This window comes from Peromyscus californicus, unplaced genomic scaffold, assembly GCF_007827085.1.
Source record: "Peromyscus californicus insignis strain IS unplaced genomic scaffold, ASM782708v3 Scaffold_6__1_contigs__length_162567912, whole genome shotgun sequence".
Classification (NCBI taxonomy): domain Eukaryota; kingdom Metazoa; phylum Chordata; class Mammalia; order Rodentia; family Cricetidae; genus Peromyscus; species Peromyscus californicus.
In genome coordinates, this window is record NW_026294584.1 from 93561305 (window position 1) to 93588467 (window position 27163).

The 27163-nt window shown below is 38.1% G+C and overlaps 1 protein-coding gene across 3 annotated transcripts in view; it reads left to right on the forward strand.

Moving 5' to 3' along the window:
- LOC128099403 (regenerating islet-derived protein 3-beta-like) overlaps positions 1-25447 on the forward strand; it is a 110189-nt gene extending 84742 nt beyond the window's left edge. The window contains exons 1-6 of one of the 3 annotated variants that reach the window (XM_052721306.1): positions 22229-22893; positions 23182-23262; positions 23789-23907; positions 24089-24226; positions 24817-24943; positions 25203-25447. In XM_052721306.1, coding sequence (XP_052577266.1) covers positions 23187-23262; positions 23789-23907; positions 24089-24226; positions 24817-24943; positions 25203-25270 — 528 coding nt within the window. In that variant the 5' untranslated portion in view covers positions 22229-22893; positions 23182-23186 and the 3' untranslated portion in view covers positions 25271-25447. Of the gene's footprint in view, positions 1-22228; positions 23263-23788; positions 23908-24088; positions 24227-24816; positions 24944-25202 lie in introns of those variants that run through there. The other 2 variants (XM_052721304.1, XM_052721305.1) reach the window with 2 other exon arrangements.
- The last annotated feature ends 1716 nt before the right edge of the window (positions 25448-27163 follow it).

The following is a 27163-nucleotide window of genomic DNA, read 5'->3' on the forward strand; positions in this document are numbered from 1 at the left end:
ATTTTCCAGACTCACTCAAATTCTGGGTCAGGATACCCCCCCCACACACACACAACTGGTTCTATCTCTCTAACTCTTTATCTCCCCTCTCTGTCTCTTGTTTCTGTCTCTCCGTCTGTCTGTCTGTCTGCCTCTCTCCCTGTCTGTCTTCTCTCTCTCTCTCTCTCTCTCTCTCTCTCTCTCTCTCTCTCTCTCTCTGTGTGTGTGTGTGTGTGTGTGTGTGTGTGTGTGTGTGTGTGTCTCATAGCATGTGCATAGAAGTCAGAAGACTAATTTGTGGAGTTAATTCTCTCCTTCCACCTTTCCATGGCTCTAGGATCAAAATTAGATTGCCAGGACTGAGTAGTAATCACCTTTGTCCATGGAGCAATCTTACTAAGATCACTACTAATGGTTGTAAGAGATTAGGAACGGGTGAGATACCTAGGAAGTTCCCTCCTGAGATATCATTTTAATTCTATACTGAAAAGTTTATGCACATATTAAACAAGTCTCCCTCAGAGATTTTTAACAATATTGAACTATTACGGGCTGGCGAAATGGCGCAACAGTTAAGAGTACATGCTACTTTTGCTGAAGAATGGAGTTTGCTTTTCAGCACCCAAGTCAGGTCAGGCTGCTCAGTCACCTGTAACTCCAGCTCCAGGTGATCTAATGCCCTCTTCCGGTCTCTACAGGTACTGCATTCATATGCAACCCCCAACACCACAAGCACACACAGAGTTAAAAGTAACAATAAACCCTTAAATACAATATTCAACTGACAACGAATATATGAGCTTTATAGATATTCTTGTTTGTTGTTAGTAGATAAATTTATACATGAAATTTACCTGTTTTTGTATATTTTTATAAATATAACCAAACTCTCAAGAAATAAAGCCCTATTGCTAAAGCTACTTGGGACTCCTCATTTGCAAAAATCCTAAAGGGTATAAGAATGAAGCACAATAGAGAATTATGAAAGAGCTGAGGCCCAAGTTTGCAGGCTTAGATGACAGTTGAGATAAGCTAACCAGCAGGACAAAGTTGGGAGCTGAGGAAATTTCACAGTCCCTTGCTTCCCAAAAAAGTAATTTGCTCTCCTCAGAGGATAAACTTTTGGGTAGTCCAACACTTCTAATGAGGGGAGCACACACAGCCCTCAGGCAGATGGTTTTTCCAATTTGGCAAGTGCTGAGAGCACTTACCCAAATTAGAGTAAGCAGCTGCCAGCTGCTCGTTTTTACCCGTTCTCTCTAGACACTGCTGCTAACTCCTACACCCAAGCAAGGGAAGAACCAACATATTACACATCACCAACACCCAGGCCTCCAGTTCAGACACTAAGCAGAGAATTGAAAGTATCCAGGGAACACAGAGAAGAATCAAGTAGCATCCTACAACATTTTTTCTAGGGCAATAATAACAATCATAATGGGACAGAGAGATTACACTGCATTTGTGAGCACTTGCAAATATTATAGAGGACCTAAATTTGATTCCCAGCATCCAGTGATGGCTCACAGCCATCTGTAACTCCAGCTTCAGGGATTATGGTGCCCCCCCTTTTTTTTGGCTTTTCAGACACCAAGCACACATGCAACAAACTTACATATATATAGGCAAAATACTCATGAACCTAAAATAAAATAAATCTTAAATATAATAGTCATTACATCTTTTTATTCACAGGTGAATAAAAAGTGCAGACATCTTAGGCTTGTATCTCTGAATTTATTGTATCAATCAAACCATCAACCAGTTTACCAGCAAAGAAATCAACCAAGAATATTGGTAGAAGTGAAAATCAAATAAGAAATGTGCATTAAATTAAAGAAATAGAGAAGAAGCTCACATGTCTACAGAGCTATATTCCTGTCTTTGGGCACCAACATGACTCAATTGAGCTAACTCATATTGTTGATGAACTTTAGCTCCTCACGGTTAAGGATCTCTTTTTCTTTGCTGTCTGAAGTTGGGCGATGGGTCCAGCTTCTGAAAGACAGCTACTTCCATGGCTAATGCCCCCCCCTCTGTTTCAACACCTGTAGTAATAGGTATAATCGTTATCAATCTTAAGTGTCTATGGCTTTGTCTTATGCATCATACTGCCTCTCTCCTGCCATGTGTCACCGCCTGGCTTTGTCTTCCTCTTCAGATTTTGAGGGCTTGTGAATACTTTGGACCTGACCAGACAGTCCAAAATAATATATTTCTTTTAAGGTCAGTTGATTCAAAATTTTAATTATATTTCCAAAGCTCTATTTGCTACACCATCTAAATTAGTGTGAGATTGAAACAAGGGAAGGGGAATATTGGGTTGAAAATCTTTAGAAATATTGGTAAATCAAAAGTTGCTCATTTATTCCTTCAGCACAAAGGCTGAAAATCCCAGACTGTCTCAGATGAACGCCTGCTGAAAGTAGGGTGCAATAATGAGAATCACTGACCTCTTACAAATATGAATGCTGAAATGAATTGGAGTGTTTAAATACCAGTTTCACTTGGAACCACAAATCACAGTTGCCAGCTATGCAGTTTAAAAAAAATAAATCAATACATTCTTGGAGTGATGATAAGTCAGAAGGGTCATAAATTGCATGCATGCCTTACGAGAAATGAATGGGAAGCCTTGCCCAGTATATTGACTGTTTTCTCTTTGAAATGTAGCCATAAATTATGACAGTCCCTTGTGCAGAGGGAGTCAGATTTATGGTGCTGATTGGAAGAAACTGGTACAAGCTTTTATTAAACATTGACTTGGGGCCAGGCACCAGTGAGCCATTTTCAGAGTCACAGTGTCTTATAACTTTATGTAAGAGTAGAATACGTGGATATATGTTTTTCCTATGTTTTGCATCATGAGAACCAAAGGAGACTAGGAGGAAAGAAGGCTTAGTGGTCATGAAGTTGATTACCTCAGGAGCCTAGGCTGCTGAGATAATCCATATCAGGAAAAGAGGAAACAGTGGTGTTTGTCCTTTCAGTTACTAGACAGACACTTTTTAATTTCTCTGATTTATCATTTATCCATCAAACATCTATCAATATATTGATCTTTATTTCTATCATCTAGATATGTATTTATCCAACTATTACCTATATGCTCATCTACCTTAGAAGAATCTAAACTAGACCTTCTTCATTAAGTACACCAAGGTTATAAATCAATATGTTTGAGGAAAAAATAACATCAAGTAGTGTATGCTAAAACCATAAGTTTCTGTACTTCTGCTCAGTTAGTTTGGCTAGACAGGCAATGATAACATTGTTAGTATTGTGAGAACAAGGAAACTAAAAGATATCCATGTGCTAATTCATCATAAATATGAGGGACCTTAGAGATGTAATGACTACAATTGATAAGGAGTGTTATCTTGCAGCTTCTGGTTGTGTCCAATCTAACAACATAAATGATTAAAACTATATTTTTATACCTATATGAAAGAACACACAAAGACACACACACACACACACACACACACACACACACACACACACACACACACACATATGTATAAACATATCAACTTGGATAAGATACACCAGATCTTCATTAGTGTGGAAGTATAGCTTTCTAATTTCTCTTACCAGAACCATGTGCTCAGAAGCATGTACCACAGCTTTCACTCAGAAACCACTGTGTACAACGTGTTTCCTGAGTACCTTAAAAAATACTTTTTAATATAATCATTGTTTTAGACAACATCTTTCCACACTTGTTTGTTTTCATTGTAAAATAGTATTATACCACCTCTACTGGAGAGGCACAATTCTGTCCCTTTACCTTGCCAGACTCATAGCTCCTTCGTATATGAGCTTAGTTGCTTGCTGCCTGTCACCCTTTCTCAGTTTTTGAAGGATTCCCACATTCTGTTTTGTAGCTTCCAAATCTCAGACAGGAAGAGGTGCATAGAATCTTCCTCTATGACTTTTCCTTCTACCATGTCTGCCATCCTTTTCTACTCTCTTCTTCTGCTCAGCCTTCTATTCTGTATTCAGTCTCTTAGATAATTAATTAGATTGGGCTAATCTAATCTAGAAACTGTTTGACAAAGTGCCTATTTAGTGTCCATTATGTTAATTACACCTGTAAAGTTCCTTTTGCCATTTTAACCAATGATTTAACCACGTGAACCTAGAGTTCGTACTTTTGAGGAATTAGGACATGAATGTCTTTATTTTCTGTATTTCCCCCACACCAGCAACATCTCACCCTGTCTTAACTGAACTGACCAACTACTGACAGGAAGTATAAACATTTGTGGCTTTAATGTATATTACTTACTGTTCCTTTCTCCAAACATTTTGCTGCACAATATTGATGTAATTGATAGGGAAGATCTGGCTTAGATCTTTTTGGAAGTGCCATGTAATATACTGTTTTATTACCTTTTAATCCAAGTGTTCTGATTTCCAGAACACATCTGGTTCAAAGAGGGCAAACCTGGATTTAGATGACTAAAGATTTTCTTCTTCTGATGTGTATATGTATTATTTCCATTCCTTTTCCATTATTAATAATCTTTCAGTGAATGACCTTCAACATAATTAATTAATTTTGGATGCATGCAATCACATTTGTGGAATAAGTATTGGGAAGGAAAATTCTAGGGCAATAGGAGCACACATTTTTAATTTTCATAAATATGATAAAATTGCCCTACAGAAGAGCAAGTATGACATCAATTTATCTGCCCTCTTTTCATGTAGAAGAATTCTATTTTCCTGCAGTCCTGCTCACACAGCTTGTAATTAGATCTCAGGACCTTTCCCAGTCTGACAGAGTCAGCATAGTTTTATGTGAATTAACAGAGTATTTTCTGTATAGTAAAACAGAGCAGAAAAATAGAATATTTCCATATGATGCAGTGTGACTTAATTTGCAATTGTTACATATTATGAAATTTATTATATAACTATTACAATAACTTGACCAGAATTTTATATGTTTAAAAGAATATATTTCCCTTATTGTCAACCATATGATCACATTCCCTACAATGTTTTTTTGTTGAGTTCCTGGTTTCTTTGCATCAATTTTAAATGACTAATAATGTAATATGATGCTCATAAAATATAATGCATGCTTCCAGGTTAGCTTTAAGAGGCTTCATATTTTTAAATGTTTTATATTTTATTTTTAGAAAAGTATTATTATGTTTTATTGTTTCATGTGTTCATTCTGCAATATTCTCAAATATCTTTGACTATTCATATGCATGAACTCTGAGTCCAATTTCTAATTGTTGCCACACTATCTTATCGGTAAGAAAAACTGCAGAGGCTTCTTACCTCCAGTGGAAGCTTTCATAAACTACATGGGTCTGCATGAAGGATATGATCTAAGATTCTCTATCCTATGTGTCAATAAATACAATATACAAATGGATAAAAGGAGCAAAGAAATCACATGAGAGAGTGAGATATAGGACCATGCAATTAGGGTTCATCAAATATTGAGTTCCTAAAGCTATGTAGTACACAGCACTTGTTCACATTTTATGGGCATATCTATCATGGTGCTGTTCCTTGTGTGACAGATGAGTCTCTGTGCACATGTACCCAGGTGAGATATCCTGTTTGAGGTCTGATTCTCAGTCATCTATGAGCAGCTGCAAAATAGAAATAAAAATTCTAAGAGAGTGAGTTTGAGAGGAATGTATAATTCACAACGTTATATTATAATAATGCTAATGATGATATTTGAGAATTAGTGTACAATGAAACGTGAAGAGAAGAAAGGTTAGATAATTGAAGACAGCAGATGTCAGAAAAAAAGGAATCAAAAAATTAATAGGTCAGAATAGAGATCCATCTTGGGGAATGCACATATGATAGATTGGAGTGAGAGGAGAAAAGGGGAGAATAAACTTTAGGAGAATTTACCATTATAGAGTAGCATATGGGAGAAAAGCTTAGGACTGACTTAGAATTCAGAATTAGAACAAGATATGAAACTCAACCAGGGCTTTGAACTGGGGACCTACTCATGTGTCTCAAACTGATCAAGGACTTGTGTATGAATAAGAGACATGGTTGCATACCCTACCCCTGCACTGGATAATTCACTGGAATTAGAATCTGGATCTTTTCATTCTTATGTTGGACTATTATTTTCAAACTTGGACCAGGCTCCAATAAGTAACCTTTTTTTTTCTAGGTCTTAAATCTGAATTTTTTTTCATCTGAATGTGGACATCAGAACTGGACACAACCCCTAAACTTTCTGCCTGCATTTTTCAGTATGTTGATTTAGTTATTAAAAATGTTTCTTGACCCTTGTTTTCTAAAACAGAGATGGAGAAAAGATGGACTTTTTGGCCAGGGAATCAGGTAGGTGATCTCTATCTATCCTGTTCTCCATTTCCAATCCCCCAGTTTTATCCCAAGTTCTATAGCAGACCACCTGCTGAGGTTTCCCATTCTCTCTGACCCTATTCAGGATTCTACACAGATCCTGGGCATATACCCATCTTTCTTCCCTATCATGGACCCTCTCAGCCACCCATCCCCATTTCTTCATTTCAGTTCCCAGTACCTAGAAACATACTCTACCTGGTACTCCCAGTAGTCACACTTGGCATGTTCTCAGAAGTGTTCCCTACCAGGCAACCCAACAGCCATCACACTCTCTAAAGAAGGCACCAGAAACCAAGGAATAGAACTCCCCCCCCCCCGCAAAAAAATCCACAAGAACAGATATTGGTACTTAGGGTTACAACCATTCTAAACCTGAATGCCTACATGACAGTGTAAAAACATAATCAATAACATCTAGGTCAATATGTCTCCGCTAGAGCCCAGCAACAATATTAAGTAGGCCTTGAAAAAGAAACATAAATGAAGCACAAGACAAGTACTTCAAAATAACTATTAAGAATATGCTGAAGGACCTTAAATAGGATATAAGTAAAATTTTAAAGGGGATATAAATAAATCTATGAAAACACACAAAGCATAGAATGAAATGAAGAAAACTGTTAAAACATGAAAATAGTAAGAAATTCACTAAACAAAACCCAAGCTAAGGTAAAATTGAAAATGAAAAGTTTAAGAACTCTAACATGAACCTCAGAGGTAAGCTTTACCAACAGAATGCGTAAAACAGAAGAGAGAATATCAGGCATTGAATACATGAGAGAAGACATAGATAATTCAGCCACAGGGAGTGTTAAATCTAAGAAAATCCAGGCATAAAACACCCAGGAAATCTGAGACACTATGAAAAGACCAAATCTAAGAATAATAGGAATAGAAGAAGGGAAAGAAACCCAGGTGAAAGGTACAGAAAATATTATCAATGCATTGTAGAAGAAAACTTCTCCAATCTAAAACATGAGGCGCCTGCAAAGGTACAAGAAATCTACAGAATATCAAACAGACTTGCCTAGAAAAGAAATTCCCCATGGCATGTAATAACCAAACCTACTAAACCAGCAAATCAAATGAGGGAAAAAAACCCATACCACTGCAACAAAATGACAGGAATTAAAACTGCTCATTGGTACCTTTCAACATCTATGGTCTCAATGCCCCCAATAAAAAGCTATAGACTAATAGATCGGATTAAAAAACAGGGTCCATCTTTCTGCAGCATACAGGAAACACACTTAGACAGGAAGGACAGACATTTCCTCAGAGTGAAAGGATGGAAGGAATTTCAAGGAAATGGACTCAGGAGCAAGCTGGGGTAGCCATTTTAGTATCTGACAAAATAGGCTTAAAACAAAAATAATCAGAAGGGATAGGAAAGGACATTATATATTCACCCAAGGAAAAATTCACCAGAATATTGCAATTCTAAACATCTATAGACCAAATACAAGGACACTATGTCCGTAAAAGAAACATTACTACAGCTTAAATCACATATCAACCCTCCCGCAGTGATGGCAGTTTCAGGATCCCATTCTTTCCAATAGACAGGTAATCCAGACAAGAACTAAACAGTGAAATGCTGGAGCTTATTGTGAGATATTTGTACAGTTGTGTGAGGATGTATTTGCTGTGAATGGTGTAATAAAAAGCTGATAGGCCAATAGCAAGGCAGGAGGTATAGGCCGAGTTTCTGGGGAGAGAAAGGAAGAGGAGGAGGCATCTAGGTGCACAGGAGGCACAGAAAGGAAACAGGAGGTTCAAGATGGAAGAGAGGTAATGCCACATGATAGAACATAAATTAATATAAGTGGGTTAGTTTAGGTTGTAAGAGCTAGTTAGGAACAAGCCTAAGAATTAGGCCAAGATTTCATAATTAAGAAGTCTTCATGTCATTGTTTGTGAATTGGATGACAAGACAGAAAAAGTTCGCTACAGGAGCTAACTGAAATAAAAAACAAATTGAAATAACACCCTGAATTCTATTGATCACCACAGATTATAAGTGAATAACAGCAACAACAGAAACATGGATACTAAATAACTCAATACTGCATGGCAAAAGACACAATCATTTGAAAGTGGTTATGGGTAAACCACTTGGATAAAAGCAAGAGGATAAAAAATGAGAATTTTTTTATGAAATACATATCTGACAGAGGGCTAATATCTAAAATATCTGAAGAATTAAAAAAAACTCGGCATCAAGAAAACAAACAACACAGTAAAAGATGGGGTACAGATCTAAACAGAATTCTCAAAAAGGAAACACAAATGACTGAGAAACACTTAAAGAAATGTTCAACATCTGCAGTCATCAGATAAACGCAAATCAAAATTACTTTGAGATTTTGTCTTAACACCAGTACAAATGTCAAAAATCAATACAGCCAATGACAATTCATGCTGGCATGTATGAGGAGCACAGAGAACAGGTTCCATAGCCTGTGGGAGTGTGAAATGGTATAACTATATACACTGATTTACTATATGAATCAGTGTAACTATTATATAAATCATCAGGAAGCTGGGACTAGATATACCTCAAGATCCAGCTTTGTCACTCTTGGGCACATACCCACAGGACACTGCATCCTACTACAGAGTCACTGCTTATTTATGTTCTTGATATTTCTATTCATAATAACCAGAAATTAGAAACAACCTAGATGTCCATCAATAGTTGAATGGAAAAAAGAATATTATAAGTTTACACAGTGGAATATTACTCAGCCATTTAAAAATAGAATAAAGTAAAATAAAGGAAAATGGGTGGAAAAACCCACAAAGACAAACATTTTTACTTAGATATAGATGTCAGCTTTCAAATCTTTGATAAGAAAGCTACATAAAGCTATATAATTACAGAGGTTGTGTAGAGATTAAGTGACCTAGGAAAAGGAAATCGGTACTCAAGGAGGGAAAGGCGTGGAGGGGCAGGAATGAGATCAGATGAGGAGGGTTAGGAAAGAGGGGACAGGGGAAGAAGTAGGAGAAGTGCCAGAGGAAACTAAGGGCCATTGGAAGGGTAGAATGGAAACCTAATACAAAAGAATCTTCTGTGTGTGTGTGTGTGTGTGTGTGTGTGTGTGTGTGTGTGTGTGTGTAGGCAATGTAAATAAAATCACCAAATAATGGAAGAGACAGAACTCCAACTGGACATCTCATCACCAAAACTTTCAGTACCAGGAATAGGTTAGATCTAATAGAGTTTTGAGGTATACATCCTGCCTCCTTATTCTCTACAGGATTTTTATCATGAAGTGGTGTTGGATTTTTGCTAAATGCCTTTTTCTGCATCTAACACAATGGTCATGCAGGTTTTGTCTTTCGGTTCTGTTTATCGTGTGGATTATATTTATTGATTTAAATACATTGAACCATCCCTGTATATCTTGGGAAAAAAAGTCTACTTGATCATGGTGGATGGTATTTTTATGTATTCTCAGATGCAGTTTGCAAGAAAAATTGGTCTATAGTTCTCTTTCTTTGTTCAGTTTTTTTATGTGGTTTTGGTATCAGGATAACTGTGGCCTTGTAAAATGAATTTAGTATTGTTCCTCTTGCTTCTATTTTGTGGAATAATTTGAGGAGCATTGGTATTAATGCTAAAACTATCTTGCCCTTAGCTCTGATTTTTTAAGTGTGGATGGGAGACTTTTAATTACCACTTTGATTTCACTAGGGTATATAGGCCTCTTTAAAATGTTTATCAAAGTTAAGTCAAGATTAGATAACAGAACTAATATAGTTGTTGGCCAATGAGCCCCATGGGTCACCCCCAAAACAATCCAGGCTATGAAGACTACTGGTTGCTATCCATAAAACTGACTGTAAGACTGTATTACTGAATACAACACATACAAATCTCATTTAATATGGAGAAGTTGAGCTAGTGCCTACCTAAGAGCTTCACTACTTTGAACCAGTGTTGGCTATACCATGAAGGTACTCTGTATGCTACCAGAGTAGAAAAGTCAACACCAACCCCGCTATGAACCCTTTGATCTCCTAACATGAACGATCTGCAAGGTACACTAGTCCAATAGTATCACAAAGTTTACAAGAGTAACTTACCAATATCTGATTGAATTTAAGGCCACTCCACAAAATGGAACCCATACATGGCACTGCTTGAGTGGTCAAGAATCTGAGACTTGATAGGCTGGGGATCTAGGAGTAAACAAAATATTACTATTTTATTAAAGGAATGTAGCAGTAAGATGACTTCTAATGATATTCTGCTATACTTTGTAGATCAGTGTTTTGCTCAGTCATCACAAGAGAAGCTTCCTCATGCAGTAGATGGAAAAAATACAGAGACCCAGAGCCAGAAAATGTGCAGAGAGTGAGAGATCTTGGAACACTCAGTCCTAAATAACATGGCTGTAGTCAGAGTTTTCTCCAGTCCTGCCCAGGTCTACAGCTGCTCAGACCCAAATAAACACACACAGGCTTATATTAATTAAAACTGCTTGGTCATTAGCTTAGGCTTCCTACTGACTAGCTCTTACAGTTAAGCTCAGCCCATTTCTGCTAATCTATATGTTGCCACGTTTTCTGTGGCTTTACCTGTGTGCCATTTCATGCTGCTCCTTGGATGGCGGGCTGGTATCTCCTGACTCAGTCTTCCTCTTCCCAGAATTCTCCTTGCTGCCTATCCCACCTATACTTTCTGCCTGGCTACTGGCCAATCAGTGTTTTATTAAACCAGTGTACAAAATTATTATTTCACAACACATGGCTCTATCAAATCCCTTCCCTCAGGGCTGAAAGTGTAAGAGCCAGTGGAGATAGAAGACGCCAAGGAAACAAGGCATCTAAACACAGCATGTCCAATGCATATATGAACTCACAGAGACTGAGGCAGCACACACAGGGCCTGCAGGAATCTATGCTAGATGGAATTCGAGGGCTGTGACAAGAAGTGGACATATGTCCCCATCCCTGACCTAGAAGGTAACTCTAGTTGGTAACCACTTACAAACAAAAAATTAGAAATTAGTTCAATTCAACGGAGTCTCATGAGATACAAACTACTCTTAAGGCCAAGTCTCATGCTCAGCAGTAGATGGCCAATGCAAACCAACTTCAATGGCATCTTTCATGATTCTTTGTCTCATAATGCTTTGTCAAGGCTTATTTATTTGTTTATTCATTTATTTTAACATTACAGGTCATTTGAGCATGTATTATGTCTTCCTATTTTGTGTTGGTGGGACTTGTGTGGGTACAAATGTGTTGTCTCATCATCATCCGTTTGTTTCTTGTGGTTTTTCTTTGGCTCTTTTGCTCTGTTTGTTTGCTTTTTTCCAGTCTGTTCATTTCTGTTTTACCTCATTTTATTTTGTTATTAGTATTTAAATGCCCATTTTTTTGATGACAGATGGAAAAGGTGTGGACTTGGATGGGAGAGGATGTGGGAAGGATCTTGGAGTAGTTGGAAGAGAGAAAACCATAACCAGAATGTATTATATGGAAAAAAAAAACTGTTTTCAATAAAAGAAAACTAGAAAAAAATCTATTTTCAATGAAAAACGGTGGACTTCTATTGTGTTATTTCTTAATTTCTTTCTGTTTTCTCCTTTATTTCTCTTGAAAAAAGTTGAAGACACAAGCTAGGTTCAGTAACACAGGCTTATAACCTGCTCTTCACGACACTGAGGCAGGAGAATCACTAATTTTAGGGTCAGCCTGAGAACTTAGGGAGAACCAGCCTCAAAGTAAACAGCACAAATAAGGCTGGGTGTTTATTAAGTATTTACATGCTTGCCTAGCATATGTGAGTTCCCTGTTCAATCCCCAGCACCACTGGATGGGGTAGGAGGAGAAGACACTAAGAAAGATGACAATATGTGATTACTTCTAACTCTAGATTATACATCACAGAATAATTCATGGCAAAAAGAAAAAGCAGCATGGTCAAGGAAGTACTTATTATTTTTTTTTTAATCTCCTACTGAAAGGTGCATGAAATCATTTTCAGAAGTACAGAGATGGGCTGACATGAGCAAGCTGTTTGAGTAACCATGAGGATAATGAGACTGAAATGTAACCTTTGGTTTTCCTGAATGAAGAACATTTGATACTATATCTAGTTTTCCCTGAAATAAGAACTAACAATGAGCAACAGTCTTTAAAAAATATGTAATTGGAGTACTTTTCCTAGCATTACAGCTAACATGATATACAACATGGAACTCTCCCAAGTTCAATGTGTGTGAGTTGGAAATCAGATGAAATCGACACAGTTTTCTGATTAAAAAAAAAAAAAAAAAACTCTATTGGCCCCAATAATGGCATAGTTCATGAGATAGGCATAGTTCAATGATTGCATGTGACTGCCTCAATTCCTGTAATCAACATCAGCTTTCTGGTTCTTTAATAGCTTTGCTTATTGGCCTCAGAGATTTGAAAGTCTGTTGTCATTCTGCCTTATTTTACAAGGAGCATAGAGCCTTGTTTTATCCTTGTCACTTTTCCTAATCACCTTAAAATAAGATGCAAGAACTAAAGTGACAGCTGGATAAGATTACTGTATCTTAAAGCAGCATGTTTCAGTGGACTATGTTCAATAAGAATGAGCTCAAGGATATTGTTGACGTGGAGCCTGATACATCTTCCAGTAACTCTCCACATATGCCATGCTTGGAACAAGAGTACTGGGCTCCTGGAAAGTGATCATTTCCCACTCATATTCTAAATATAATTACATGAAGCATTATTTGACACAGGAAAGAAGACTGATACAAAGTACAAAGAGAATCTCTTATCTTTTGACAGAGGAAACATTAGAATCTAGCTTTGGTCATTCCAAGAATAAGAATTCCTTTCTTGCCATGAAATGAACTGTAAATATCACAAGGCCAACTCGGTAAGCATAGAAAATGAACAAACTCCTCATGTCTAGCTAGTCAGCAGTAAAACAAAGGTGTTCCATTGCAGTTAAAAACATTGTATCCCAAAGGCTTATTAGAAATCTTATATTATTTCAATTAAAGACAAAATGTGCCTGAGGTTTTCTTTAATTATTTCTTATATTTTTTTGAGATTATGTATGGCTTAGTCTATGTTTGTAAAGAGTACTTTTATTTTTTTTAATCCAAGTGGGAATAAAGTCTGCCTAGAACTTAGAAGAGACAGAAACTGTAAAAAAAAAAAAAATTGCTCTCACAGAAGGATGCCAGTGTCATTGTCAGGAGGGGAGTGAACTGTACATTCTATTTACATTTACAAAGTTTTCTCAATTTCAGTGATTAACATCAGATTTCCAGTTTTTTAATAGCTTTGCTTATTAGTCTTAGAGATTAGAAAGTCTGTCATTCTGCCTTATTTTACAAGGAGCATATAGCCTAGTTTTATCTCTGTCACTTTTTCTGATCACTTAAAATAAGATGCAAGGATTAAAGTAACACCCGTACATATGATTACTGTATCTTAAAGCAGTGTTTTTCATTGGACTATGTTCAGTAAGGATGAGTTCAAGGATATTTTTGATGTGGAGCCTGATACAACATCTTCCAGTAACTCTCCACATATGCCATGCTTGGAATAAGGGTTCTGGGCTCTTGTAAAGGGATCATTCCCCACACATCAGATCTCTTGGAACTGTTGTAACAGTCAATTTTGAGTTGCCCAACTTGGATGCTGGGAAGTGATCTGTGATCCTTTGCAAGATCAGCTCACACTTTTAACTGCTAAGCCATCTTCCTAGCCCTGCAAGTATTTTTTATTCTTTGGGAATTTAATCTGTGCATACAATGAAATACGATCATATCTACCACTATTTCCCTCCAACTCATCCCCTGAAATGTGTCTTCTGACATTTTTAAATGTTAAAATTCGTCTACTGAGCCTCTACATAAGAGGCTTTGTCTACCTAAGCTCATAATGCTACCAGGGTTTTACTTTATAGTTCCATGTGTATTTTATTTTAAAAAATGCATGTATCCTTTTAGAAAATAAATAAGATGTCTATCACTATGATTAGATTACTTAAAGAAGTTCCACAGACTTTTAAGACCTGATTTTACAAGTTATGAACTTATTTTCATAACCTCACTAGAGATGAAGGTATGTAGTAACAATAGCAGTGTGATTTTCAAATTCTGAAGAAATTCCCAGCCTAACTAAAAAACAAAACAGACAACTGAACCCTTTTAGAACATCTACATGGAACTGGCTATTTTCCCAATGGAAATGAGGTGGAATTGGTTTTATTCCTAGGCAATGACCAACTTGCAAGAGTGCTTGAGTAGCCTCTTGCTGAAGTAGAGGTGGAATTTATAATAATCTATGAAGTATTGCACTGATTTTGTACAATGCTGGCTCTGACATTTCTGTAGCCTCTGTTCATTACTCCCTTCATCTGTATCATGTCACTGTAGCCCCATCAAGTGTTAGGTTGCCTGGTTGCCTCTTTTCCTACCACTTTGCCATTATTTATTGAAACAACACACCTGACTCATGCCTGCTCTAAACCTCAGTTTCTTATATAACTTTAAATATCGGTACTACTTCTAATTTATTTTCTCAACTACACTTAATACTCAGAATTTACATGATCATATTAGCTAAATTAAATGTAAGTTCTTATGATTCTATAAGCAATTTATTTTGATATGAACTTTGAATATCTAAGACTTGATATCACAGACAAACAGTGAAGAAGGAACTGAGGGGAAAAATCCTCACGGAATTTGAAGAAAAAGCTGACATGTTAATTAGAAAGAGGAAGTATTCCTAACAAACCCAGGGGTAGTGGAAAATTTCCTGAAGCAATGACGAACCCTACCCATGACCTTATCTTATGCATTCCTGTCACTCATGTAAGTGCCCTTTCCTCAAACGCTCTTATGAAATCTCTATTTGCTGGCACTACAAACTACTCTGGATGATAGTTGACAGTTCGATTTGTAGGCGATAAAGAAAGCTAAAAGCTCTAGAAGAGGCTCTTGCTCATGTAGTAGAGGATACAAGCAGTGTCATCATCAGAGAATGTGGAGAGTCTGCAACTCAACAACTCCTGATACAAGATTTCTCAGTGGAAACAAAGAGTATAAACACTCTACTTATATAGAAAACTTAAAAGGAGTTGGGGACCAATAGGAAGGAGATTAAACACAGGCAACAGGCAACAGGCAGTTGGGTGTTTGGATGTCTTCTTTATGATCACATTCCTTTAAGTGGCTCTGATTGCTTCCTCACAGGTATGATACTGCATCCCATCCCCCAGCGTGCTCTCAATGCTGCTTTTTCCATTTATACTCCCATTTCAGGGGCAATGTTAGCTTTCTCTGCTGGCATCACTGGGCACCTTGAGAATGTCCACAGCCAAGAAGCAGGTGAAGGTTCTTAAGATTCTCATGTGTTGATGATAAGGAAGGTTTTACACACACACACACACACACACACACACACACACACACACACACACACACACACACAAATGCGCGCACGCAAAAATGTCCACAACTTCTCCATTACTCTGTCTTCCTCTAGATCACTAACAATGGGAAGTTTTATAGTACACCATTATCAGAATCTTGTAATTTATGTCAATCAGTGGGTGGATGAAAATGACACCGTGTGAAAGAGGTGAAATGGGAAGTGCAGTGTGGCAACTTTCAGCCCTAGAATGAGGTAGAAGAGTAAAATAAAAGACTTTCTCATAAAGTATGCCTTTTTAATGAACAAGAATAGCTGAGAGAGAAAGAGTGGGAGATTATAAAGATTGTAGACAGTCTCAAAAGACAAACCTCTAAATGTTTTCTAAATTTACATCTCCACCTAATGTCCACTTTCCATCAGACTGTTCCTGTATTTATTTCCTCCTACCCTAGGTGAAGCCTATCAGAAGGAACCGCCCTCTCCATGCATCAGCTGCCTCAATGGCCCCGAGGCCTATGACTCCCACTGCTATACTTCATTTAGAATATCAAAATCTTCGTTTGCTGCAGATGTTGAGGGCTGATAATTGTGTCTATGAGGTGGGGGACAACTGTGGAAAGTGTTTGTCAATCACAGGGGGAATGCTTTTTGGTTTCTGTGCTTAATTGTAAATCAGCATGAACACCCCATTTTTTTTTTTCATGTAACCTTCTCCCTTTACCTGTGTCTGCCCTGCCATTTGCCAGGAGAGGTCACTTTGTTCTCATCCCATACCCTACAGAGTTGGCCTTCAGAAGAAGCCCCTGGGGCATGTGTTGTCTCTGCTCAGTGAAGCTAAGACTTCCTCCCTGCCTTTCATGGTGAAGAATTCTGTGACCAACTATCAGCATATTTGAAGGAATTGCCATGATGCTCTCCTTGTGCAAGTCCATCCTTTCTATTTTTTCTCAAGTGCTGCTGCTGCCTAGGCACACTTTCAGTGCCTCTCAAAGAACCCAGAGGACACCAAGCTTAAATGCTGGGTGACAACTTCAATAAGAAGAGGTGCTCATGGCAAACTGGGTTGCTGAGATCTGTGATCATCTTCACATTTAGACAAAGCTCAGAAGCCTATTGTTTTCTTCTATACAAGTCTCATGTGAGGTTGTAGAAATCTCTACTTTAAGCTCTAGTGGCTGCATGTAGGGTTCCAGTAAACTCCATATGAAGATAAAATCTATCATTTCTCTTTAGGCATTAGATACTACCTTTCCAGATGCAAAGGAAACCATACATACAGACTAAATTTTATTTACACTGAAACATAAATTCCAATGGCTTCAATGTACTTATAGCAACTTTTCTGGGATTTGAAGTGAGGAATTCAGAGAGAATAGTTTATTAACTGGCTCTTAGTAGTATGTGGATGAGCAGACTAAGCTCTGTGAAGGTGAAGAGAGAACCCAGTTTTCCAGCTAAAGGCATCATAAACATAGAGCCTAATGGCCATTCTCTTCTGATGGCTCCCTCGTCTACATGGCCAAGAATCAGTGGATGTGGATGGGAAGGGAGTAACACTGATATACTGAGCTACACCAACCAGGAAAGGAATCCTTCCATTGCCTCAGACCACGGTTATTGCAGGAGTCTGTCAAAAGGCACAGGTGAGAAACAGAAACCATCAGTGACTTGTGTTTTCCATTTCTCCCACCCCATTTCTAGGTCTTGGTGTAGCTAGAGTTTTCCTGCCTGGCCCACAGTCAGGGCAAACTCTCTCACCTGTCAGTCCCACAGCCACTCAAACCCGACCAAGTAAACATAGAGACTTATATTGGTTACAAACTGTATGGCCATGGCAGGCTTCTTGCTAACTGTTCTTACAGCTTAAATGAATCCATTTCTATTAATCTATACCTTGCCACGTGGCTTGTGGCTTACCAGTACTTTACATCTTCCTTGTCTTGATGGCAGCTGGCAGTGTCTCTCTCACCCAGCTTTTTGTTTTCTCAATTCTCCTCTCTGTTAGTCCCGCCTATACTTCCTGCCTGGCCACTGCCAATCAGTGATTTATTCATTGACCAATCAGCAACACATTTGACATACAGACCATCCCACAGCACTTCCCCTTTTCTTTTCTTAAAAAGGAAGGTTTTAACCTTTACACATCTCCAAAGTCAGGTTGGTATATTTGGGAATTTGGGCGTAGTTTCTCTTACTACTTCCTGCTGGAGGGGGGCACTGTATCTTCTGGGGAAACAAAGAAAATTTTAGGATCATGGAGTAGTCCGTGAGGCTGCATCATCTGAGCCAGTTGCCTTGAAACGGTTCTGGATGTTGGATCATCTGGGCCATGGTGTCATCGGAGACCTTTCAGGTGGTCTTGGCTGGCCAAACCTGATGTGTCTTAATCTGGAACAAATCCATAGCCTCTGACTTTCTGTGGAAACAAAAGCAGAGTCTCCTTTTTAAAGTAACATATCCTTATATCTAAATTTTGAAGTTAAGGTACCTTTAAAATATGTATATTGGTTTAACTCAGTTTTCTTTACAATTAAATATCTTTTTGTAGTTAAGAATCTTAAAGACAACATAATCTAGATTTTTTGTGTGATATCTATTTTTATGGGGCTTATTTTTTATATTAATTTTATTGTTTCTTTAAAGACTTTATTTTTTAAAACTATGTATTTGTTTTTGTAACTATATATATTATCTTTTTAATCTTTTTTAAGTCTATGTATATTTTATATACATTGTAAACTATTATATCTGAATCTGTTTTATTGTGAATCTATTGTCTTAAACTGTAGCAGCTGTGGCTGCTGGCTCTGCCCACCTCAGCTTCCCAACATGGTGGCAGTATGCTTACCACCAGCTCTGGGAACCATCGTGGGTCAATGCTTTTATCCAAGCAGCATGTAGCCCAGAAACCTTTTTTTTTGTTGTTTTGTATTAGCAAAGGCTAAATCCATCAAGCAGTTTAATGTGTCACTTGTAGAGGCCTCATTCCCGCCATACCGCAGGTCGAGTGCATACACTAGGAACCCACCAGTAGCTCAAACCGGGAGCTGCCACTTATTTGAGAGAGACAATTAGGAAGCTGTTTTTAGCTCCGTTTTAGAATCTTTTTTTTAGTTTTTAGGTGGAAACTCTTGCCCCACGTTGGGCGCCATTTGTAGCTAGAGTTTTCCTGCCTGGCCCACAGTCAGGACAAACTCTCTCACCTGTCAGTCCCACAGCCACTCAAACCCGACCAAGTAAACATAGAGACTTATATTGGTTACAAACTGTGTGGCCATGGCAGGCTTCTTGCTAACTGTTCTTACAGCTTAAATGAATCCATTTCTATTAATCTATACCTTGCCACATGGCTTGTGGCTTACCAGTACTTTACATCTTCCTTGTCCTGATGGCAGCTGGCAGTGTCTCTCTCACCCAGCTTTTTGTTTTCTCAATTCTCCTCTCTGTTAGTCCCGCCTATACTTCCTGCCTGGCCACTGCCAATCAGTGATTTATTCATTAACCAATCAACAACACATTTGATATACAGACCATCCCACAACATCTTGGCATTAGGAATTCCCCAAAACTATGAAATTCCTTGTTGGTTCTCTTGTTTCATCTCCTTTCTTTCTCATCTCCTCATCTCCTTTTTTCTATCTACTTGTCCTGTACTAGGACCTTGACCAGAGTCAGAGATGTGGTTTTACTGGGTTCACAAGATCCACCCCCCATGTAATTTATGTCCTCTAACTCTAGAATTTTTGAAGTAGAAAGATTACAGGTGTAAGGTACTGAAAGTACAAGGAGTAGGAAATGGAGCCAGCAACTAATTTTTTTCAGTAATCTTGTCATAAAGAAAGAGGCAAGAGTGAAGGCTCACAGATCTGACTCCCATTCTGCATTCTTCCACCCTCCTTCTCTCCATTTTCTGTTGCTTCTCTGTGTGTGGTAGATTGAGTTCTCAGAGAACAACAATAAACATTTTCATTCATACTCTGTGCTTTTGTGTTGTCTTTTTATAGTAATGCTCTCTAGAGGAGACTAACTGTGAACTGAAAAGGACTCCTCAGTTCCACCCAGGCCGGGGGGGGGGGGGGGGGAATGTTCAATGATACATGCTTAACTTTTTACTGTGTGGAGTGTGGAGCCAGTTCATGGAGGCTATGTCATGAGAAGTTGAAGACATCACCCATTCTATGAAAAGTCATTTTCTTCTTTCATTTCAAATCTACCTTGGAAGGAGATATTTGTAAAATGTGACTCAGACATATAGGTAGTACTGATATAAGAAGTCTTAGAAATTATTATATCCTTAGTCCAAGGAAAAATATTTGAAGAGCCTTTAAACCAATAGATTTTCTTTAGGCTAATTAGAGAACTGAAGTGACCAAGCAAATGCTGTTTGGTATTTGCAGAAGCACCAAAGCATTTTAGTTTCTGCTTATATTGTGCAACCTCCAGTGTTACTATCCATTAGGAAAGGCAATTTTAGAAATTCCTGAATTTATAATGTAGATCATTAGTAAAAGTATGAAATGCTTGTAATCTATACTTCTTGGCAGACCCACAGTACTGTCGTGGAATTTTCTGCTTCCTTACAAGGACCCATGACGTTCTGGTGATGAAGAACCAAGCACAATTCCCTCCTTCCTCTATCAGTAGGAAGAAAAAAAGTAACTAGTACCTCTTTTCATAAAGCATGTAATAGAAAAAATATAGTATGTTCAAGAAAAAACTGTATAGTGTATACAGAGATATGCAAGCTCTAGGAAAGGATCAAACAGCATTTCTATAAAAAAACAAGAAGAAAAATGAAAAACAGCTGTTTTACAAGTCAACTACATGTATTCTATAAGGAGTCAGTAACCTTATGAATTTAAATCATCTTACATGAAAACAGAAAAAGATGATGTGATGAAAACATGAAGCAGCATATGCAAAGACTATCAGAAAAAAAATAAAACCTATATACAGTAAGAATATTAATCAGAGAGGAGAAAGAGAAAGGGGTAGGAGATATATCAGAAGAAATATGATTTTACACGCCCCCACATCAATGACAGAGTGCATCTTGCTCGATCCAGTAATACCAGAGAAAACCAAGTAGGATTAGTAACACAAGCTAGACTTAGATGCATAATATTCAGTTTGCAGATTACCAAGAGCAGACAGAAAAGTCCTGAAAGTAGTCAGCCATTTGGGGAATAGCTTACATATAAAAGAAGTACAATAATCAAATAAGACTTTCAGGAAGAAAATTGAGTGGAATGAACTAGCAAATGTGCTGGCAGAAGAGACAGATACAAAATGGAATTTTTATTGACGGAAATGTTATTTTCACAGGATAAATAAAGACTTTATGTGGCAAGGCTTGTCTGAATTGATTTCCATCAGAGGTGTCCCACCAGAAATGTTAACACTGTCCAGGGTAAAGAGGAGTGGCAGAGGTCCAGGTACACAGCTATTTCAAGAAAAGTTTTGAAAACATATGGAGAAGATACAGTTATTTCCCTACTTTCAACCAATATTAACTATAATATTTTTAAAGGAATGGCATAACAGGCTTTTGGGTGATTATAGCACAAGAATAAGTAAAATAAAGGATGGAAATGCTCTAACGGATGAAAAAGAGGAGGGTGCACCACTTATCTCACAATTAATGTTTCCTTTTTGGCTTATTGAAACGAGGAGTCAACACTGGTCTATAGATGCTCTTCATCTGTTAGGACTGCTATATCAAAGAATCAAGGTGCCGTATACAAAACAGTGAGTTACATGTTTGTTAGAATTGTTATTTTTTTCTAGAAAGCAATCATTGTACTTCAGTATGCAGATTTTCCATTTAGTCATAAAGGCTATTAAAACATTTGCACACAGGGGTTAACATTTACTTCAATGAACTATTTCTGTCTCTGTTTAATCAAACTAAGGAGTACTTCAAGGTGATGACATCTTTTTGTGTGTGTGTGTGAATGTGCTACTGTGGATGGAAACCAAGGCATTGCACATGGTAGGTAAATATTAAACCACCAACTTATACTTAAAGGCCTATTTTTATTTTCTGCTTTGAGATAGGTTCTTTAATAAGTTACCCATATTGGCCTTGAACTTATCTTTTAGCCCAGACAGCTCTTAAACTTTCAATCTTTGAGTATCTTGGATTGAAGGACTTGACTGCCAATAGCTATTTGTTACTTAAACATATATAAGTGTGAAGGACACAGGCTGATGACCCTGCCTTAATCAAAGCTAAACTACTAGATCATTTCTTTGGAACCATGAGTATAGATGTCACCGAGTAAGAACTGTCAATAAACACTGAGTATGAAGTCAAGAGTAGACTTATACAGTTACTGTGAAAGGGTCTACATGATCGCAGTGAATGTGAGATCCCACTCTGTGGATGGTTCCCCAAGGCAACAAATTGCCAGACTAGAGTACAACGAACTGAAATTTATTTGTAACCTTAGAAAAGTACATGCAGGGTAAATATGTTCAGCTGTTTTTTCTTAAGTTTCTAACAAGAATGTTGACTTATTGAAAGCTGACTTTACATACTGATATGAAGCTGTATCAGCATATCTAAGTCATTATTTCATCTTTTAGCATTAATTTATCTTTTGTTATCAATTAATTTATACCTAAATTTCCAAATACACTCAGTTCTTACTAAGTCATTTTAAGTATTCCAGACAAGTATAAAGAAATGTCTATACAAGTGAGGCTTTCCAGATTGATTCTATTTACACTCTTACATTTATTTTCCTTAACTCTCACTTTTATTTTCCTTAACTCATCAGGTAATAATATTTAAAAACTATGTCACGGCATAATTTGTACTCCAATGCTGCTGTTGTTCACTTGTGTTTCCTGGAATGGACTATCTAGAAGAGGGTGTGGAAGGTTAAACTTCACTCACACCTGAGGGTAAAGCAGGACTACTAACAGGAAGGAGGTAATATTTGTGAAAATTCTCCATCTTTGCCAGGAAGAGACTCCTGCTCTTTCTGGGAACTTCCTTTAGTCCATGCCAAGCACTACCAACCATCCTAACCTGCATCAGCATTCCAGTTTTTCTCTTGGATGTCCCTCCCTCAAATCCTGTTATAAAAGCAGAGTCATCTCTGCCCTGACAAACCACTCCAGATTTCTGCAAGAAAGGTAAGTGGGAGCTGAAAGATGATGAGAGACTTGCAGGGGTTCACCCCTCACTAGGAGAAGGTGTTCCAGAGTTCTTGCTCTCACATAATGCAGAGCTTTGTGACTCAGTCAAGGCTACCTATGGAGCTTTCAGAGAAAGGAGGAAACATGGATTTCTGGACCACAGGGGGAAGATAGGATAGTCAGTATATCCCTACAGAACTAGTAAAAGAAGGAAAGCATAGTTCTTTCTACATATCCTCTCTAACCACACTACCTGGAGTAACTCTGATTGTTCCTCCCTCATAGACAAGATGCTGTCTCACAGAGCCCTTCCCAGCCTGTCCTGGATGCTGCTCTCCTGCCTGATGCTCTTATCTCAGGTGCAAGGTAAGACTTCTCTGCCTCTAGCACTAAGTTCCTGTGAGTGTTGAGAGTTAGGGAGCAGAGGAAAGTCTCATGAAGAATTATGAGAAATATCCATACAGGAAACTTGCTGCAACAGCTCCACCATCTTGCATTCCTCCAGGTCATTGGCTGTGGAAAGTCTCATGGTGGTCTGTCACCAGTAAAGAACAAGATTTATCATTTTGTTAGGATGCTGTAATTTATGTTGGTAGGATGACAGGGGGAAAATGATGATTAACAATGAACTCTATGGAAGACTATAGATGGACAACTGAAGTTAAGTCTATCAGCCCAGAGTTGGTAGAGTCGTGAACTAATACATAGGAAGGAAGAGAAAAATGAGGTTGCACCATTTACTTCATCTGTTGATTACAAAAAAAAAGTTTCAAAGACAATAAGGCTTAGTATTGATTTTCTTCCAAGAAATTGTCTACTAAAAATAGCCCCTATTTTGACCAACTATCTAAATCCCACTTTTCATTGCTTAATTTATCTTATTCCACTCCAGGTGAAGACTCCCTGAAAGAAGTACCCTCACCACGCATTAGCTGTCCCACAGGCTCCCGGGCTTATGGTTCTTACTGTTATGCCTTGTTTCGGATACCACAGACATGGTTCGATGCAGAAGTGAGTCTTGGGAGGTAGAAAGTACAAGTGGATCATGGGGGAATGTCTGATTTCATTATCTCTAGTTCATTGTGTCTGATATGAATACCTGACTTTCAATATAGCTTGGGCCCTTACCTACCTCTGCCTTGCCATTATCCAATGAAGTTTAAATCTCCTTTTTATTCTGCTACTCACACAGTTGGCCTGCCAGAAGAGGCCCTCAGGACACCTCGTGTCTGTGCTTAGTGGATCTGAGGCTTCATTCCTGTCTTCCCTGGTGAAGACCACAGGGAACAGCTACCAATACATCTGGATTGGGCTCCATGATCCCACCCTGGTATGATTCCCTCTTGTTTGTGTTCTCTCATATGCTATTATGACATAGGCACACTTGCTCAGCCTTCCCAGAAAGAACCCTAAAAGACACAGAGGTCAGACAGTGGGTAACACTGGGACAAGGTAAACCAGCAGGGTCAGTTGTAGAGCTGAGTTCTTTGAGGATTCCTAGACTTCAGATGAAGGTCATGTGCCTGTTATTGACTTTTACAAAGATCTCACATGAGACATTGGAAGAATTCTCCCTCAGTTTCAGGGAGCCTGCACTCAGTGTTGTCAAGAAATACAGAATAAAGAGACAATCTACATTTTATCTTTATAGAATAAACATCCTACTTCCATTTTAGAAGAAATTGCTAGTTTACCACCATTTATATTTCAAAAAAATTTTAGTGAGTCCTAATTTTATCAGTAGTTTCTGAGTTTATAAACAGAAGCGAAGACAATAATAATTTCTATTACTATGTTCTTAAAAATTGTGCATGATCTACTGAGTTCTTGGAGGTTGTGAGGGAATCCAATGTTTCATTGAGATTTCACACATGCAGAGCTTTCAGGACCCTACCTTTTATCTGGTTACTGCCTCATCAGGGTGAACAACCCAATGGAGGTGGATGGGAGTGGAGTAACAGTGATGTGATGAATTACCTTAACTGGGAGAGGAATCCATTTACTGCCTTAGACCGTGGTTTCTGTGGCAGCTTGTCAAGAGCTTCAGGTAAGAAAGAGACAGCTACCTTGCCTAGAGGTGTACCCATCTTCTCACATTCCTGGATACCTCTGAGTTAGGAAATGGAATGTGGTCTTGTTCTCTCTCATCTTCTTTATTGGTTTCTTGGATATCTCCTTCCTCTAGGTTATACCACTGGTGAGCATGAGGAAGTGACTTCTAAGTTGAAGCCACAGATTTAGGCATTTTTTCATTATGTTCTCAAGACCCACAGTGCTCAATTACTTAACCCTCTTTCTCTTTCCAGGATTTCTGAAATGGAGAGATAATACCTGTGATGTGAAGTTGCCCTATGTCTGCAAATTCAGTGGTTAGGCTTATCCAAAACAAATAACCAAAATTTGTCCTGAAGCTCGTCATGGACAAGAGACTAAATATGAAGACTCACTCAGGAAGAGCATGTTTTATCCACAGTCCCCATCAGATCCCTCATCTGTTCTTTCCAGATCTTGCCTTAGTCATTTCTGTATAGGTTGTGGCCTGAAGTCTCAGAGAGCAATAATAAAACTTTAGTCACACTTTGAGTTTTTGTGTTCCATTAAAAATGTTATTTATCATCAATTTCTATGTTATGTATGCATGTGAGTATGGGTGTGTGAATACCACAGTGTGCCCATGGAAATCAGAGGGTAACTTTTGGGAATCATTTCTTGCCTTCTCTCTGTTGAGACAGAGTCTCTTTTATTTTTGCCACACAGTGAACTTACAAGGGTCAGGGGAATTGTCCTAGCTCCTCTGCTTCCCATTTCTTCATAGGGGTATTGAATTTACATTTGGGAGCCACTGCATCCAGTTATGTTTAATAATTACCCTGAATATGAGGGCAAACCAACTCAGGTCATCAGGCTTGAGAAACAAAACTTTAACCTACCAAGCCATCTTTCTGGCCCTGTGCATAATTTTTTAATTGAAAAAAATTTTTACATAAAATATATTATGATCACACTTATCCCCTCCCCAAACTCCTTCCAGATCATCCCCATGTTCCTACCCACCCAACTCCATGATCTTTTTCCACTATCCCTTTAAAAAACAACCAAACAAATAAACGAATAAACCAAAAACAGGAAACATACACAAACTCTGCAAAGACATGAAAATGGAAACCAAAATATTCAAGCAAGTGACAAATAAGACAAAGGTTGTCAGGCCATCCTCTTTGAGAACTGTGATGTGACTTCCTCACAGTCAGTGCTCCAGTTAGGGACTGATGGCTGATGATTTCAGCACTTCAAGAATCATCTTTGAAGTCTAACATTAAAAAAATGCAATCTAAATGAATGGTAATTTCTACTGAATATAGTAAAAACTGGATTTACCAGAATAGTGCAGGTAAAGACTCTAGAACCTTCTTGCTCTCTTTCCAACAAGACAAAAAGAAAATCTGAAAGTACTTTAACAAATTCTTTTGGGACTAATGAGAGAATGTAAGCCTCAGGGAAGATCCCCTTACTAGTGTTTACAGAAGAGCCAAGGGCATAGCTTCTTCCTCCCTCTACACCTATAAGATGTTGGGAGAAAGGCTTAAGGCTAAGTGTGGGTCATTGGTGAGGGGAGGACACTCCTGCAGTCTCTATTTCCAGGGAGACTCCAGTATTCCCATGGGAATTTTTTTCTCACAGCATTCATCAAGTTCTCATGGTAAAAGGCAAGAATAATCTCTTCAAGACCTGTCAGAAGGAGGAGAAAAATGACACTTTGAAGTCAGCCTTAAAACACTTAATTCTTACCACAGCTTAGGGAAAGTATTTATCCAAATTCTCCATCCTTTATACTTCATATTTTTCTAGAGTGGAGAAAGCTAAGAAACTCCTTGTAAGTCTTGACCTGGGATATGGGACCACACAAACACTGATATTAATGTTTTATTTATTTATTTTTTGTTTGAGTGTGCATGTACACATGTATCAGTGATAACCCCTGTGTTTTTAAGGTGCCTAGAAAGTGTTAGTCCTCAGGATCTGTCTACTTTGTTTTACAATATGGGGTATCTCAAGTGGCCTGAAATTCCTCAGTTCATCCCTGGTAGTTGAGATCCATCAGTCTTTGCTTCCCCAGTTCTGAGATTACAGACATACCACCACACCCAACTTTTAAAAAACTGTCACTTGAAGACAGATCCAGGACACAACAGTAGTGAGTAACTGGTAGAGCTATGAGGTACCTTCTATTAAAAGAACATCTGGGCCGGGCGGTGGTGGCGCACGC